The following is a 14,892-nucleotide window of genomic DNA, read 5'->3' as shown; positions in this document are numbered from 1 at the left end:
TGGAATGAGTTCCCACAGAAAGGGGGCCCAGGATCTGTGCCTGGGGCAAGGAGCACAGCCGATGGTCAGCTCCATCCCTCACCCTCTGTTCTGCCCTTTCTGAGGGATCCTTCAAAAAACAGTGGAACTGCGAGTGATTCCTGCTGGAGCAGAGTCATCCACTGAATCTGTTCCTTGTGGAATCCTCATAGCAGCAGGGGCTGTGAGCAGGTGTCGTGAGCCATCCCCTCAGAAAACAGTGCTGGCTGGCGCCTGTGTGCCTGGCATTATTGCTAGAGTTTGCTCGGCCTCATCCCTGGAGAGGGACCCTGGGGCTGTCTTGTGGGCAGCAGTGGGTACCCAGCACTGTGGGCAGCGGTGGGTACCCAGCACTGTGGGCAGCACCTGTGGGCAGCGGTGGGTACCCAGCACCGTGGGCAGCACTGTGGGCAGCAGTGGTTACCCAGCACCGTGGGCAGCACTGTGGGCAGTGGTGGGCACCTAGCACCATGGGCAGCAGTGGGTACCCAGCACCGTGGGCAGCACTGGGCAGCAGTGGGTACCCAGCACTGTGGGCAGCACTGTGGGCAGTGGTGGGTACCAAGCACCATGGGCAGCACTGGGCAGCAGTGGGTACCCAGCACCGTGGGCAGCACTGTGGGCAGTGGTGGGTACCCAGCATTGCTCAGCAACTTCCTTTTGGTTTCTGTGGCTCCTTTTCTTCAAAGACCCAAGGTGCTCTTCCCCTCCCCAGCTCCAGTGAGCAGGGGTGCCAAGGGCAGACGGTGAGGCAGGGCTTCCTGGGCCTCCCATGTGCTCCACGGGTTTCAAGGGCAGCCCTGACACCTCTGCCAGGGCCTGTGGGCCAGACCTCCCTGGAAGGCATCTCTTGTCCATCAGACTGGATGCTTTCTGCCCTGCTGAGATGGGGAGGGCAGGTCCCCGGACAAGCTCAGCCGTCCAGTTCCAGGTGGGTTGACAGCCACCCACAGAGTCCCCCGCTGACTCCCCTCTGCAGACGTGGCGTGCTGCACCTCCACCAGAGCCATGGCATCGACGACCTGGGGCCTCCGCGGTGGCAGCTCACAGCCTGCCTGGTGCTGGTCATCGTGCTGCTCTACTTCAGCCTCTGGAAGGGTGTGAAGACCTCAGGGAAGGTGAGGCTCGGGGGTCACCAATTGGGCCTGTAGACATGGGGCCACCAAGTGGACATGTGGCCGTGGCTGGACAGGAGGTGCACATGTGGCCTCAGTTGGGTTTTGTGCTACAAATGTGGCCATGGCCAGGTTGGGGTGGACACATGGCCATGGTTGAGTTTGGGAGACTCATATGGCCATGATCAGGTTGGGAGTGTACACGTGGCCATGATTGAGGGTACACCTGTGGCTGTGCCGGGTTGGCTTGGGTAGATGCGTGGCCATGGGTGGGTGGGGGGACACGTGGCCGTGGCTGGGCTGGGTGGACACACGGCACAGTTGGGTTTTGGGTCCATATGTGGCTGTGTTTGGGGAAGGGCCTCAGGAGGGAAGCACTCACAGCAGTGTTTCTGGCAGGAAGGCACACACAACATGATTTTTTTGTTGATAAAAATACTTTGGGAGGCTGAGACGGGCAGATCACCTGAGGTCAGGGGTTCAAGAACAGCCTGGCCAACATGATGAAACCCCATCTCTACTAAAAATACGAAATTAGCCAGGCACGGTGGCACGTGCCTATAATCCCAGCTACGTGGGAGGCTGAGGCAGGAGAATTGCTTGAACCCAGGAGGCGGAGGTTGCAGTGAGCCAAGATCATGCCACTGCACTCCAGCCTGGGCAAAAAGAGCAAAACTCCATCTCAAAAAAAAAAAAAAAAAAACTTTGGTTGTTATATGGGCCAAAACCAGTTTTGACCAAGATACGACCCCTCCCTTGGAATAGTGCGTGTAGTATGGCACCAGCCATGGGAGCCTCCCGCAGGGACACAGCCCAGAGCTGCCCTTCATCGTGCCACAGTGCCGTTCACCAGTGTGAATCCACTCACGTCCCACTCATCAGAAAACCCCCATCAGCCACTCCCAGCTACTCTGGCGGACCGAATGCAGAAAAGGAATGTGCTTTCCCTGCCAAGTTGTTCTTCCCTTTCCAACCCTGGGGAGGACAGAAAGTGTCTGACCTTCTCACTCCGATGAGCATTTGCTGAGCTGGCGTCCCAGGAAATGTTTGGGAATTGGGCCTCCCAATCAGAGGACAAGCCGTCAGGGCAACCCGGTGCCCTTGTGCCAGTGTCTGCTCCCACCAAGGACCCTGCCTGTGCAGCCTGGTGACACTGTCCTCTCCTGCAGGTGGTATGGATCACAGCCACCATGCCATACGTGGTCCTCACTGCCCTGCTCCTGCGTGGGGTCACCCTCCCTGGAGCCATAGACGGCATCAGAGCATACCTGAGCGTTGACTTCTACCGGCTCTGCGAGGCGTCTGTGAGTACAGTCTGCTCACTGCTTCACAGTCCACAGGGGCTCTGGCATTCCCAGGTTTCCATATTCATTGCCTGCCAGGGCTGAGAGGTGTCAGAGTTGCAGACACCAGGGTTCTTTCATCGGGAAGCCAAATCCCAAGTACCTGTGATACAGCACGAGTCATCTAAATCAAATTACATCAGAAACTCCATCTAGACTCAGGCTGCAGATTTGGTCAGCAAAAGAAGACATAATTCAGGGTTAAAATATTTGGAGAAAGCCTCCCGGAGAGAGGAGACTCAGCTGGGCCATAGGGGATGGGTCCCTTGTCCAGAAAGGGAGGAGAAAGGGCTGCACCATTCCTGGCAAACAGGCCCAGAAACAGAAGCAGCTGTTGGTGGAAGGCTGGCATGACAAAAATGGCAGCTCCCTTGGGGCATCGTTGAAAATCAGGTGGACTAAGTGGGGGAGGTGGCAGGCCCCAAAGCCGCCCAGGGGCATCCATGTTGCTGTGGGAGGACAATGCAGCAAGAGGGGAAGGGCCATCTCAGCTGGGGTGTGAGGCAGGAGGCCGTTGAGAGGTGCTGCCCTGTGTGGGTGGGCCGGTGGAGCCAGGTCTGGGGGTCACGAGGCAAGTGTAAACCCAAGGCAGAAGTGGGAAGGAAGGGGAGAAGGGATGGGCGGGCACGGCTGCAAGCCTCCCAGGAAGCCCCAGGGAGGCAGCAGCTGACAGGTGCAGTGAGAGGGCACCTGGACATGGCACCTATGAGCCTGCAAAGCAGTTGGGTGGGGGTGGGGGTGGAAGTGTGTCTGCAGCACTGAAGGGGAAGCCCTGTGGAGACAGGAGCCATGGGTGCAGCAGGCGTGTGGCCCACGGGAGCCAAGGAAGAGAGAGGAGGACAACCAGGGCAGCAAAATCAGCTGTGGCCGGGGGCCCACAAGTGCAGAGCTAGAGCCGGACAAACCATGAAGTCAGCAGGGCGTCTGGACCCCAGAAAGGCCAAAATGAAGCCAAGGGGTGTGTTTGCAGGACCATGGCATGTTATAGAATCAAAGAAAAATACCACAAGGACAACGTAGAGCCTAGTGCTCCAGCTAGGAAGAATAGGCAGCCCCAGGAGGAGGCAAAACAAACACCAGTGCATGTGAAAAGATGCTCACTGGAGAACAAATTACAAAGATGAGATGTCAAAAATTAGGTGGAGACAGTGAATAGATTGGATGGATGGATGGATGGATGGATGGATGGATGGATGAATGCTAGGTAAGTAGGTGGATAGGATGGATGGATGATAGGTGGGTAGATAGAATGGATAGATAGGATGGGTGGATGGAAGGCTGGCTGGCTGGATGTATGGATAATGGATGGGTGGATGGAGGAATGGATGATAGGTAGGTAGCTGGATAGTATGGATGGATGGATGATGGATGGATGGATGGATGGATGATGAATGGATGATGCATGGGTGAATGGGTGGATGAAAGGTAGCTAGATAGGATGGACAGATGGATAATGGATGGATGATGGATGGGATGGATGGGTGGATGGATGATGGGTGGATTGCTGGATGATGGATGGCTGGGTGGATGGATGAATGATAGGTAGGTAGCTGGATAGCATGGATGGATGGATGGATGATGAATGGATGATGGATGGGTGAATGGGTGGATGAATGATAGGTAGGTAGCTAGATAGGATGGATGGATGGATAATGGATGGATGATGGATGTTTGGGTGGATGGATGATGGGTGGATTGCTGGATGATGGATGTTTGGGTGGATGGATGAATGATAGGTAGGTAGCTGGACAGCATGGATGGATGGATGGATGATGGATGGGTGGGTGGATGGATGGATGGATGGATGATGGGTGGATTGGTGGATGATGGACAGATGGGTGGATGGATGAATGATAGGTAGCTGGATAGCATGGATGGATGGATCGATGATGGATGGGTGGATGGATGGATGATGGATGGGTGGATGGATGGATGATAGGTAGGTAGATAGGATGGATATACAATAGGATGGATGGAGATAGATACATACACACACATGTACTTCATATATTCATAGATGATAGACAGTTGATAGATTATAGAGATGACAGATAGATGATAGATTGGTGATGGATTGATAGATGACAGTGATAGATGATAGATAGATAGATGATTGATTGATAGGTAATAGATGATGGATTGATGTATAATGAAGAGAAATCAGGAAAGAAATGGAAGGAAAGGACAATTGCAGGTCCTGGAGTGAAAGTGCATGAGGTGAGGCCCAGGGAGGCAGCCATGGGCACTGGCTCTGGGGTGGCACTGGGCAGAGGCCTGAGCTGCACACACAGATCAGGGTGAGGAGGAGGCAGGCGCTCCCCTGTGACACCTGATCCAGCCTGCAGCTACGTGGCCAGGCAGGTGGCTGATGATCAGCATGGAAGCCACATCAGGGTATGAGCCTCTCCACCCACTGCCCACCCAGCCACTCTCGGCTTGGCTCCTCCCCTCATGCTGAAACACTGGCCACCTGCAGAGTCCTGACTGCGGGGCCTGGCCATCTGCCTCCAAACACACTGTCCCAGGAACTGGGGTTGCCTTGAGGCTCTGACATGCTGCCCAAAGGACAGAGGGCCCCGCCCCCTCTGCAGCACCCAGTTCCCTTGCTCAGTCAAGCTCAGGCAAGCTTGACCTGGGACCTGGGATGCCCTGAGACCCACCTGGCCTCCCCAGCAGGAGCATCTGGTGTCTCTGCCTCAGCATCCTGGCCCACAGGCCTATACCATGGGCTCCAGGGACTTGCAGGAACAGCCCTAACTGACCAGTCCCTCAAATGCCTCCAAGGGGGGGTTGGCTGCTCCTTCTCCCCTATCCAAGGCCCAGGGAGAGCCAAGGTGGGCATCTGAGTCACTGAATGGTCTCCGCAGTGCCCTCACCTTAGCAGGTTGTGGCTGACTTTTTAAAATACCACAATGGTCCAATCGTGGACCCACCCACCTTTCCTTTCACGTCCAGAGTTGTGGGTGCCATCCCCCGAGTTGGGCAGGCACAGCACCAGTGTCTAAGCTGCAGGTGGGCTCCTGGCCATGCCCAGGTGCCACTGTGCACCTGTACTGCTCATGTTTTGGGAAAGATACAAAGCAGGCATTGCTGGTGCGTGTCCAATCAGGACACCATCATCATGTAGCATGTGGATGGGTCCATGCCTTTCTGAGGGTTATCAGGGTGCTGCCATCATGCAGCATGTGGATGATCCATGCTGTTCTGAGGGTTATCAGGGCGCCGCCATCATGTAGCCTCAGGATGAGTTTATGTTGTTCTGAGGGTTATCAGGGTGCCGCCATCATGCAGCTTGCGGATGATCCATGATGTTCTGAGGGTTATCAGGAAGCCGCCATCATGCAGCTTGCGGATGATCCATGATGTTCTGAGGGTTATCAGGAAGCCGCCATCATGTAGCCTGTGGTTGAGTCTGTGCTGTTCTGAGCGTTATCAGGACGCCACCATCATGTAGTGTGTGGATGAGTTTATGCTGTTCTGAGGGTTTCAGGGCACTGCCATCATGCAGCAGGGCGCACATGGGATGGGGGGACACACTCAGGGGGTTGTGAAGCTGGACCCTGATCAAGGGAGGATGGAGACCCCGCTAGGGCTGGTGTGAGTGTGGATAAGTCCATGCTGTTCTGAGGGTTATCAGGGTGCCACGGTCATGTTGTGTGTGGATGAGTTCATGACTTTCTGAGGGTTATCAGGGTGCTGCCATCATGTTGTGCGTGGATGAGTCCATGTTGCTCTGAGGGTTATCAGGGTGCCATCATCATGTCGTGTGTGGGTAAGTTCATGACTTTCTGAGGGTTATCAGGGTGCCACCATTATGCAGCATGTGGATGAATCTGTGCTGTTCCGAGGGTTGTTAGGACGCTGCAGTCATGTCATGTGTGGATGAGGCCGTGCTGTTCCGAGGGCTATTAGGACACTGCGGTCATGTTGTGTGTGGATGAGGCCATGCTGTTCCGAGGGCTATTAGGACGCTGCGGTCATGTTGTGTGTGGATGAGTCCGTGCTCTTCTGAGGGCTATTAGGACGCTGCGGTCATGTTGTGTGTGGATGAGGCCGTGCTGTTCCGAGGGCTATTAGGACGCTGCGGTCATGCCGTGTGTGGATGAGTCCGTGCTGTTCTGAGGGCTATTAGGACGCCGCGGTCATGCTGTGTGTGGATGAGTCCATGCTGTTCTAAGGGTTATTAGGACACTGTGGTCATGTTTTGTGTAGATGAGGCCGTGCTGTTCCGAGGGTTATTAGGACGCCGCGGTCATGCCGTGTGTGGATGAGTCCATGCTGTTCTGAGGGCTATGGAGCAGGGCACCTCTGATTCTGTGGAATCGCTGCCTTGATACTCCATGGGGAATCCCAGATCAATGAACACAGACAGCCCCCTGCTTCTCAGGTTCTTCCAGGCCGCTGGCCCGGGAGGGTTCACTTCCTGAGGCTGCGTCTTCCACCAGTCGTCTGCTGCCATTTACTTCTTGAGGATGGTGTTGAGTTTAGAGGCCTCAGTGTGGGGCTGGGACAGGAAGGGTGCTCAGGTCCTTTGCCTGTGGCCTGCGTTCTCCTGGGACAGCCTCTCACCGCCCTCTGGCTCTGCAGGTTTGGATCGACGCGGCCACCCAGGTGTGCTTCTCCCTGGGCGTGGGGTTCGGGGTGCTGATCGCCTTCTCCAGCTACAACAAGTTCACCAACAACTGCTACAGGTGAGCCCCTAGCAGGGCCAGGCAGGGGCCTCATCAATACTGGGGAGAGGTCGCTGACTTCCAGAAATAGTGTGTCCCTGGATGAGAACAGGGCGGATCCACTGAACCCGCAAACCTGTGAGCTGCGTGGCCTTTCAGACAGAAGCGACAGCGAGGCAGCTCCCAACACGATTTTGATTTCAACTTTAAAGAAGGCACTGAAGCCAGTGGGTGTGTCGCCTCCTGGGAGGGACCTGCCTAGGTTTGACCTGCGGCCAGATTCCCCACTGAGGGCCCCGAGTGGCAAGGCCAGCCCCTACCTCCACAAGGACACACTCTCCTCCCTCACACCAGCCCCGGGGGGTCTCTGTCCTCCCTCGCTCAGGGTCCAGCTTCACAACCCCCTGAGTGTGTCCCCCCATCCCATATGCACCCCGTGTTACTTACTGGCAGGCACCTGAAGCCCCGTGCCGGACCCCAAATCCTTCTAAAAACAGAAACAGAATTTTATCCGGAATCTGCTTGCTTTGACCTTTATGGACTTGTGCTTACTTTCTTTCACATCATGAGGCTAGAAACACGGTAAAAATACAAGGACAGTGTGTGCAGCAGAATGGCCAGGCAGACCACAAGAGGCTTCACTGAGAGTGGGCGCTGGAAGGCAGGTCCCGAGGCAGCGCCTGCCCGCAGCCCACCTGCGTCCACCTGGGTCCAGGTGCTGCAGATGAAGTGTGTGGTCCTTCCACCCCAGTGACAGGCCACACAGGAACCCAGGAGGAGGACGCTGGTGCCCTGACCGACCCCAGGACCCTCCCTCTTCGTCCTTCGCTTGCCTCCAGCCCTCTGGTTTCTCAGCCCTCAGAGTGGGGCCCCCAGGCCCGCAGCACCAGCGCCCTTGGGAGTTCACAGGAAACACAGCCCCCGAGACCCCATGAGACCCGCCCAGTCAGGATCTGCATCTTAGCGAGGTCCCCGGGAGGTGTGTGCTCCTAGAGCTTCTGGAAGATCTGCCCTGGGTGAGGTGTCCACAGCAAGACTCGCGGGGCACAGGGGTGGCCGTCTGTTCTGCCCACCCTGAGCCTTGATGGCTGAGCCTTGAGCAGCTCAGCTAGGGGACCAAGGTGGCCCAAGGACAGCTCTGCCAGGCTGCTAAGGAGCTGGCCGTGCTCACTGGGAAAAGTAGCCCCTCCGAAGACCTCCCGCCCCCTTCCCCAGACACAGTAAATTAAGAATAATGACTGGAAAATTGCAGCTGCTGCAGCTCAGCTGGTTCCTGAGACGGCGTGTCTTGTTCTTACAGGGACGCGATTGTCACCACCTCCATCAACTCCCTGACGAGCTTCTCCTCCGGCTTCGTCGTCTTCTCCTTCCTGGGGTACATGGCACAGAAGCACAGTGTGCCCATCGGGGACGTGGCCAAGGACGGTGAGCCCCTCCTGCTGTACCTGGGCCTGCTCCGTGTAGCACCAGCGCCGAGCTCTCAGCAAAGCCTTTTTCCTTGTGAAAGAGGAAGGAGACGCAGGGGCCCTGAGCGACTTCAGTGAGAGTTGCTGCCTCACTCTTGAAGGATGGCGGTACACATCCCAGTACAGACCTGCCCCCACCCAGCGCCTTCCCCGCCCTGCCCCTCCGGGCCCCCCACCCAGCGCCTTCCCCGCCCTGCCCCTCCGGGCCCCCCACCCAGCGCCTTCCCCGCCCTGCCCCTCCGGGCCCCCCACCCAGCGCCTTCCCCGCCCTGCCCCTCCGGGCCCCCCACCCAGCGCCTTCCCCGCCCTGCCCCTCCGGGCCCCCCACCCAGCGCCTTCCCCGCCCTGCCCCTCCGGGCCCCCCACCCAGCACCTTCCCCGCCCTGCCCCTCCGGGCCCCCCACCCTGGGCTGGGGAACCTCAAGCCCAAATGCAGCTGAGCAGCACAGTTGGTGCCTCGGTCCCTCAACTGCTCCCTGCAGATGCCACATGAGGCTGCCCCACCAGGGTCTGGCGTAGATGCTGTCACTGAGGGCCCTCTAGATGTTTGCTTGCCACCCGGTGTGGGAACATGCAGCTCAGGGAAGGGGAGGAATGAGCTGTTCCAGCAACACCTGGAGGCAGGCTGGGATGCCGCAAACATCAGCTTGGCCACAGAGCAGCCGGGAGATCCCTGGGACCTCCAGCACAGGGTGTCCCTGCCCGCTCCCCAGGCCGACGCATGACGCTGAGTGTCCCTGCACGCCTGGAGTTGTCTCCGAGAGGGTGGGGAGGGGTCCAGGTCTCGGGCAGGCACAGGTGAGTGGTGGGGGGAGGCCTTGGCCACAGCAAGGAGTGTGCCAGGCAGGATGGAGCCGGCAGGACAGGCACAGATGCAGGGCCTGAGAGTGGGCCCAGGCACTTGGGGCCACGTGCCTGGCTCCGGTGCTTGCAGTGGAAAGCTGTGGTGTTGGCAGCCCTAACTTGGGCCAACCGAGAGCTCCAGGGAGTCCCAAGGCTTCTCGGTCTCTGTCAGCCAGCAGAGCCCCCGCCTGCCTCCCGGCCTGCTCTGCCACATGGATGTGAAGGAGGCCCTTTCCCTCCAGACACGGGCCTGGGTTGGGTGGGCTCCCATCCTGCGTCCCCATCCTTGCTTCCTCTGGACTGTCTTCTCCGGGGGTTGGGTGGGGGTACTACATTTGTGAGGAATGATTGTGCTCAGAAAAGCCCCTGTCCCGTGTGGGTGTTGTTGCTGACTGATCTCTGCCTGGATGTTGGGGCTCAGTGAAGGCGGGGAGCGACAAGCACCAAGTGGGGGCAGCCTTGACCGCACCTGAGTCTCACAGAGTGGGGCACTAGGACCCTCACACGGCAGGTAGGAACACGCTCGGAGACCTGAAAGGGCCCACTCCATGCTTGCAACAGAAAGCCAGGGTCGGGGCTGGAGCCACAGCTCAGAGGTGGGCCTCCTAAGCCCATGTTCTTTCCACTAGAAAAAAAAAAATTCAGTCAAAGCGGGAGAAAGGGAGCATCATGCAAATAAATGCAGAGCAGTGAAATTTACTCGGTGCCGCATTTATGCCTTTTCTTCATTCTTTTTGCCCTTTATTATGATAACGAGCATAGTTTGCAAAAACCTCTATTAACCCCTGAAAATAAAGTTGAATGTTCTTCTGTGCATTTCATGACAAGCAAAGTAAATGTCATTTACAGCCTTAATTCTCAAGAAAATAGGGTGAAATGTTAACTTAGGTACAGAAACGAAGGCAAGGGTGTTGACATTACATTCCCTGAGCTGATGAATATCTTCCCAGGCTCCTGGCTGGTACCATCTAAGCCCCGGAACATCTCAGGCGAGCCTGCCTCCCCCACCCCACGCGGAGGCTGTCCCCATCCACCAGGGTATCTGGGAGCTGCGAGAGCCCAGGTCTGACCCCGCTGCTTGGCTGACAGTGAGGCCCCTGAAAGACCTTTAGGAACGGCCCCTGGCTCTGGCCTTTGATTATTTAAAAGGCCAGGCGCAGGCCTATTCGTGCAGGCTAGGGCCAGACACGTGCCTGCTGAGGACAGGGGACTCTGTTGCAGGCAGATTGGGCTCGGGAGATGGTGCCAGCCAGTGGAGGATGTGAGGCTTCTGAAATGGTCAAAGGTCAATTGCCTATGGGACTGGTTTTTACTTTGGGGTCATCAGAGACCAAACTGCGTTGACTTTTGGTCGCGTGCCTGCCACACTCTCATCCCCTCCACCTCCATCCGAGTCTGCCTGCTGGTAGCAGGAAGCGCGTGTCGTTTCCCGAGAGAGCTGTGGGGGAACCCCTCCTCCGCCTTTGCCATGCCGCCCTCAGCCTGGCGTGCCCCTCGCTTGCAGGGATAGCAAGGTAGCAGGTTTGTCTCTTATCTCCGAAGCCACCATCTGGGCCCCTGTATCCGTCAGGATGTGCTGCTCCTCTGAGCCCTCAGGGCCCCAGCTGACAGCAGCCTGTCTCAATATGGCCTGCGGGACCCCACGGCAGGGGAGGTGGTGAAGGAGCCACACACTCCTCTACCGAGCTTCACTCGCAGGGACCCGCTCACTGTGGGTTCACAGCACATTGGCCAAGTGCAGCCACGTCTAACCTCACGGGAGGGTGGGAGGACCTCAGCTTCCTCGTGTGCCTGGAAGGCGGAGGTCAGGAATGTATCCCTAAATGTTTTGATAATTTTAGAAATTAGGCTACTAAATAGTGTGGACGTGTGTGATTTGTGTGTGTTTGTGTGTGTGTGTTTGTGCATGCACGTGCATGGGTCTGTGTGCGTGCCTGTGGATGTGTTCTTGCATGTATGAGTTTGAATGCACAAATGAGTGTTCATACATGTGCACGCATGTGTCTGTGTGTGTATATTACATGATATGTGCAGGAAAAACTAACTAGAAGGACATTAGCAGGTGTCCCTGGGATGAGGGGCAGGACCAGCCTGGAAACCCCTCCTGCCCCCTCCTTGTTTCTGCCCCTTCCTTCCCCAAGCACCCCCATAGCCCAAAAGGACCCAGGTAATTTGGAGGAGCCCCATTGCTGGGTGGTGGGCATGAACCAAAGCCCTCTGATCAGTTCTGGGTTTCCGCTTTCCTGAGTCCCAGGCCAGGTCTGCTGGACATACAGAAGGGGGCTTTTCAGCAGAGCCGCACCAGCCCTAGTCTCTACAGGCCTGTGGCAGGCCATGCTTCTCGGGGCGGGGTGGGGCAGGATGGGCGGGAGAGCACAGCGTGGGCTCTGTGGCAAGCAGGGCGGGTTCTGTTTCAGGGCCGGGGCTGATCTTCATCATCTACCCGGAAGCCATCGCCACGCTCCCTCTGTCCTCGGCCTGGGCCGTGGTCTTCTTCATCATGCTGCTCACCCTGGGTATCGACAGCGCCGTGAGTAACCCGCACCGCCCGGCCCTGTCCTCGGCAGTTGGGTTCCTTCCACCCGAGGGGGCCCTGCCCTCCCAGGGCTAGGCAAGATCCCTGGGCTCACGGACGGCCCCCAGACCTCCTGTCCTTGACTTGGGCGAGCCCCGTGATTATTTGGGAGACCTTTCTCGGGGCTGGGGTGAGTGGTGACTGGAGTTTACCTTTCCCTTTATCCCTCTACTCTGGGGTACCTGTGTGCCCTGCCCTGAGCCACCTACAGATCCTGGAAATGTGCACACACATGCACACTCACATACACGAACACACACATGCACACCACCACGCACATGCATGCACATACACACACATACACACATACACATATGCACGCACTCACACATACACGAACACACACGAACACACACATGCACACATACACAGAGACATGCACACACATACATGAACACACACACATGAACACACACATGCACACCATCACACACATGCACGCACACACATGCACACACATGCACGCACACACATACATGAACACACACGAACACACACATGCACACACACATATGCACACATACATGCACACACACATACACACAGACATGCATGCACGTGCAGCAGGGCCCCAGCCACCAAAGACTTGGCTCCGGACACCAGAGTGGTGGGGCCTTGGAGGGCACACAGCAGGTCCTTCATATCTCATGGCTTTCCCTGGAAGCCTCAGCTACCCCACGAGGAATGAGGAGGGCAACAGAAGTTCCTGGCACCCACCAATCCCAGGCCTGGCCCTGAATGCTTTGTGTGTGGCCCCTGCACCTCCAGCTGCTGGGGGCGGCGGGTCCAGCCCTTGATTGGCCCTGGGCCTGCTGCACTTTCTCAGGCTCCTTCTTCCCTGTCAGCTGCTTGGGACCAAAGAACTCAGAATCCCTTGCCTTATAAACGCTGGTCATGCACCCGGCCCCCCACTCATATCCTATCCACCTCGTCCACGGCTCCTGGGTTGACCACAGGCCTCATGTTCCTGACATGAGAGCATGAAGGGGGGTCTGGACCGAGCAAGGTGAAGAAGGTCACTAAGCAGGAGTCAGGTGCCTGGACGGTGTCCCACAGGAGGATGCCGGGAGTCAGGAGGCTCCGTCGGGAAGGCGTAGCCAAGGACAAGGCCAGGTGCAGCCGAAAGCTTTGTGTGGGGGACGCATCTTGCTCAGGAAAATCTGGCCAAGCTGAGCCCGTGCAGCAGCAGTGGACGGGGTGGCATTGTTTTAGCCATGCCGCATCTTACCCGCCCAGAGACGTCGAAGAGGCTGCAAACCCCCTACCGTGGATACAGTGGTCCCTCTGGGTCCTCTCTCCTGCGGTCGTGCTGCCATAGAAGCCCTCGCCAACAGCTGTCCTCACTACCAGGCATCCTGCACCCTGGACGGCCATGTGGCCCCTGTTCCGTGTCCATCCCCGGGTGTGCGTCCACTGGGTGACAAGTAGGTCTTGGCCCAGGCTGCGGTCAGGAGCGCCGCCAGCCTGCAGCCCGACCCTGTGCTCTGTGTGCAGATGGGCGGTATGGAGTCAGTGATCACCGGGCTCATCGATGAGTTCCAGCTGCTGCACAGACACCGTGAGCTCTTCACGCTCTTCATCGTCCTGGCGACCTTCCTTCTGTCCCTGTTCTGCGTCACCAACGTACGTACCATCGCCGGCTTCGCCTTCTCCTGGTCATGTCTCCTTAGCACGTGGCACGGGGTGCCCTGGCTGGGACTGTCAGGCCAGACAGAACCGCAGCACTTCCAGGGAGCTGCGAACCCACCCACCCCAGAAAATGACTCGTAGCAGTGCACAGGGTAACTGCACATCCAGAGCTTGGTCCCAGAGTCACTTCAGCACCTGGACAGCTCCCCCAGAAGCACCCCAGGCTGAAGCTGCCTCCTTCTAGGGTTTGGGGACTGGGGGACGCTGGGGGTGTGGTGGCAGAGCCTATCTATGTGGGAGGGGGAGCCCAGGCCACTCCCTCTCCAAGGGAGGCACTGCCAAGTTCCACATTCGGTTGCTTCCATTTCTAATTGCACGTGAAGCCCTAGGAAGGGAAAGGAGAGGTCATTTTTATTTTTATTTTTTGTAATACACGTGGCCCTAAGAAGCTGCATGTGGGTTGAATTTTAGGGCCTCAAACCAGAGTTTTGCAGTGAGTGAAACAATTTGTGTGCACAGTGAATCCCCAGGCTGGGTTTACCTCTGGGGAAAGCCCTTCTGTAGGTCCACAGGCTCCCCTCTCTTCCAGGGTGGCATCTACGTCTTCACGCTCCTGGACCATTTTGCAGCCGGCACATCCATCCTCTTTGGAGTGCTCATCGAAGCCATTGGAGTGGCCTGGTTCTATGGTGAGTCCGGGGGGAGGCAGCCAAGCCGGCACCCTCTTGTTTGGTGGCTGTGCCGCTCCCCTTCTGAAAAAGGCGCCGTGAGGAAACACCTTTCAGCGGCAGGAAGCCTGGGTTGTGGTCATCACAGCTCCGCAGAGGGGAGAGGCTTGGCACTGGTCCCTTTGATGGGATCAGTGAGGTGCTTAGCTTGGATGGCAGCCAGAAGACGCACACTGTGGTCAGAGGTGTTCACAGCGGTTGGGCGTCTTCTGCCTCCTCCATGCTAGAGGCACCGGTGAGCCCATCCCACCCAGGGGAACACAGTCAGATCCATGCTGGGTTTCAGCAGGGATGTGACATGGTGCCTTTCAAAGGTGCCGTCATCGCCTTCCCTGCTGACCAGAGCTCCAGAGCAGTCGGGGCCTGATGATCAGCGGGCGGCGCTCGAATGGGGTGCAGCTCCTGGCCCATTGTGCTGCCCCAGCTGTGTCCTGGGACTTCCACCAGTGGTTTAAACAGCAACAGAAAACCCAGCCTGGAGCCAGGGCTGCCCTTTCCCCGCATG

General features: G+C 57.4%; 1 protein-coding gene across 2 annotated transcripts in view; it reads left to right on the top strand.

Annotated features, from left to right (window-relative positions):
* Window positions 1-14,892, top strand: part of SLC6A3 (solute carrier family 6 member 3) — a 52,758-nt gene that overhangs the window by 21,766 nt on the left and 16,100 nt on the right. For both annotated transcript variants that reach the window (XM_016952899.4, XM_016952898.4), the window contains 7 exons: window positions 998-1,136; window positions 2,303-2,437; window positions 7,064-7,167; window positions 8,447-8,571; window positions 11,873-11,985; window positions 13,525-13,653; window positions 14,249-14,348. In XM_016952899.4, the coding sequence (XP_016808388.1) occupies window positions 998-1,136; window positions 2,303-2,437; window positions 7,064-7,167; window positions 8,447-8,571; window positions 11,873-11,985; window positions 13,525-13,653; window positions 14,249-14,348 (845 nt within the window). The remainder of the gene's footprint in view (window positions 1-997; window positions 1,137-2,302; window positions 2,438-7,063; window positions 7,168-8,446; window positions 8,572-11,872; window positions 11,986-13,524; window positions 13,654-14,248; window positions 14,349-14,892) is intronic.

This window comes from Pan troglodytes, chromosome 4 (genome assembly GCF_028858775.2).
Source record: "Pan troglodytes isolate AG18354 chromosome 4, NHGRI_mPanTro3-v2.0_pri, whole genome shotgun sequence".
NCBI lineage: Eukaryota > Metazoa > Chordata > Mammalia > Primates > Hominidae > Pan > Pan troglodytes.
This window is presented reverse-complemented; position numbering and strand designations above follow the sequence as displayed.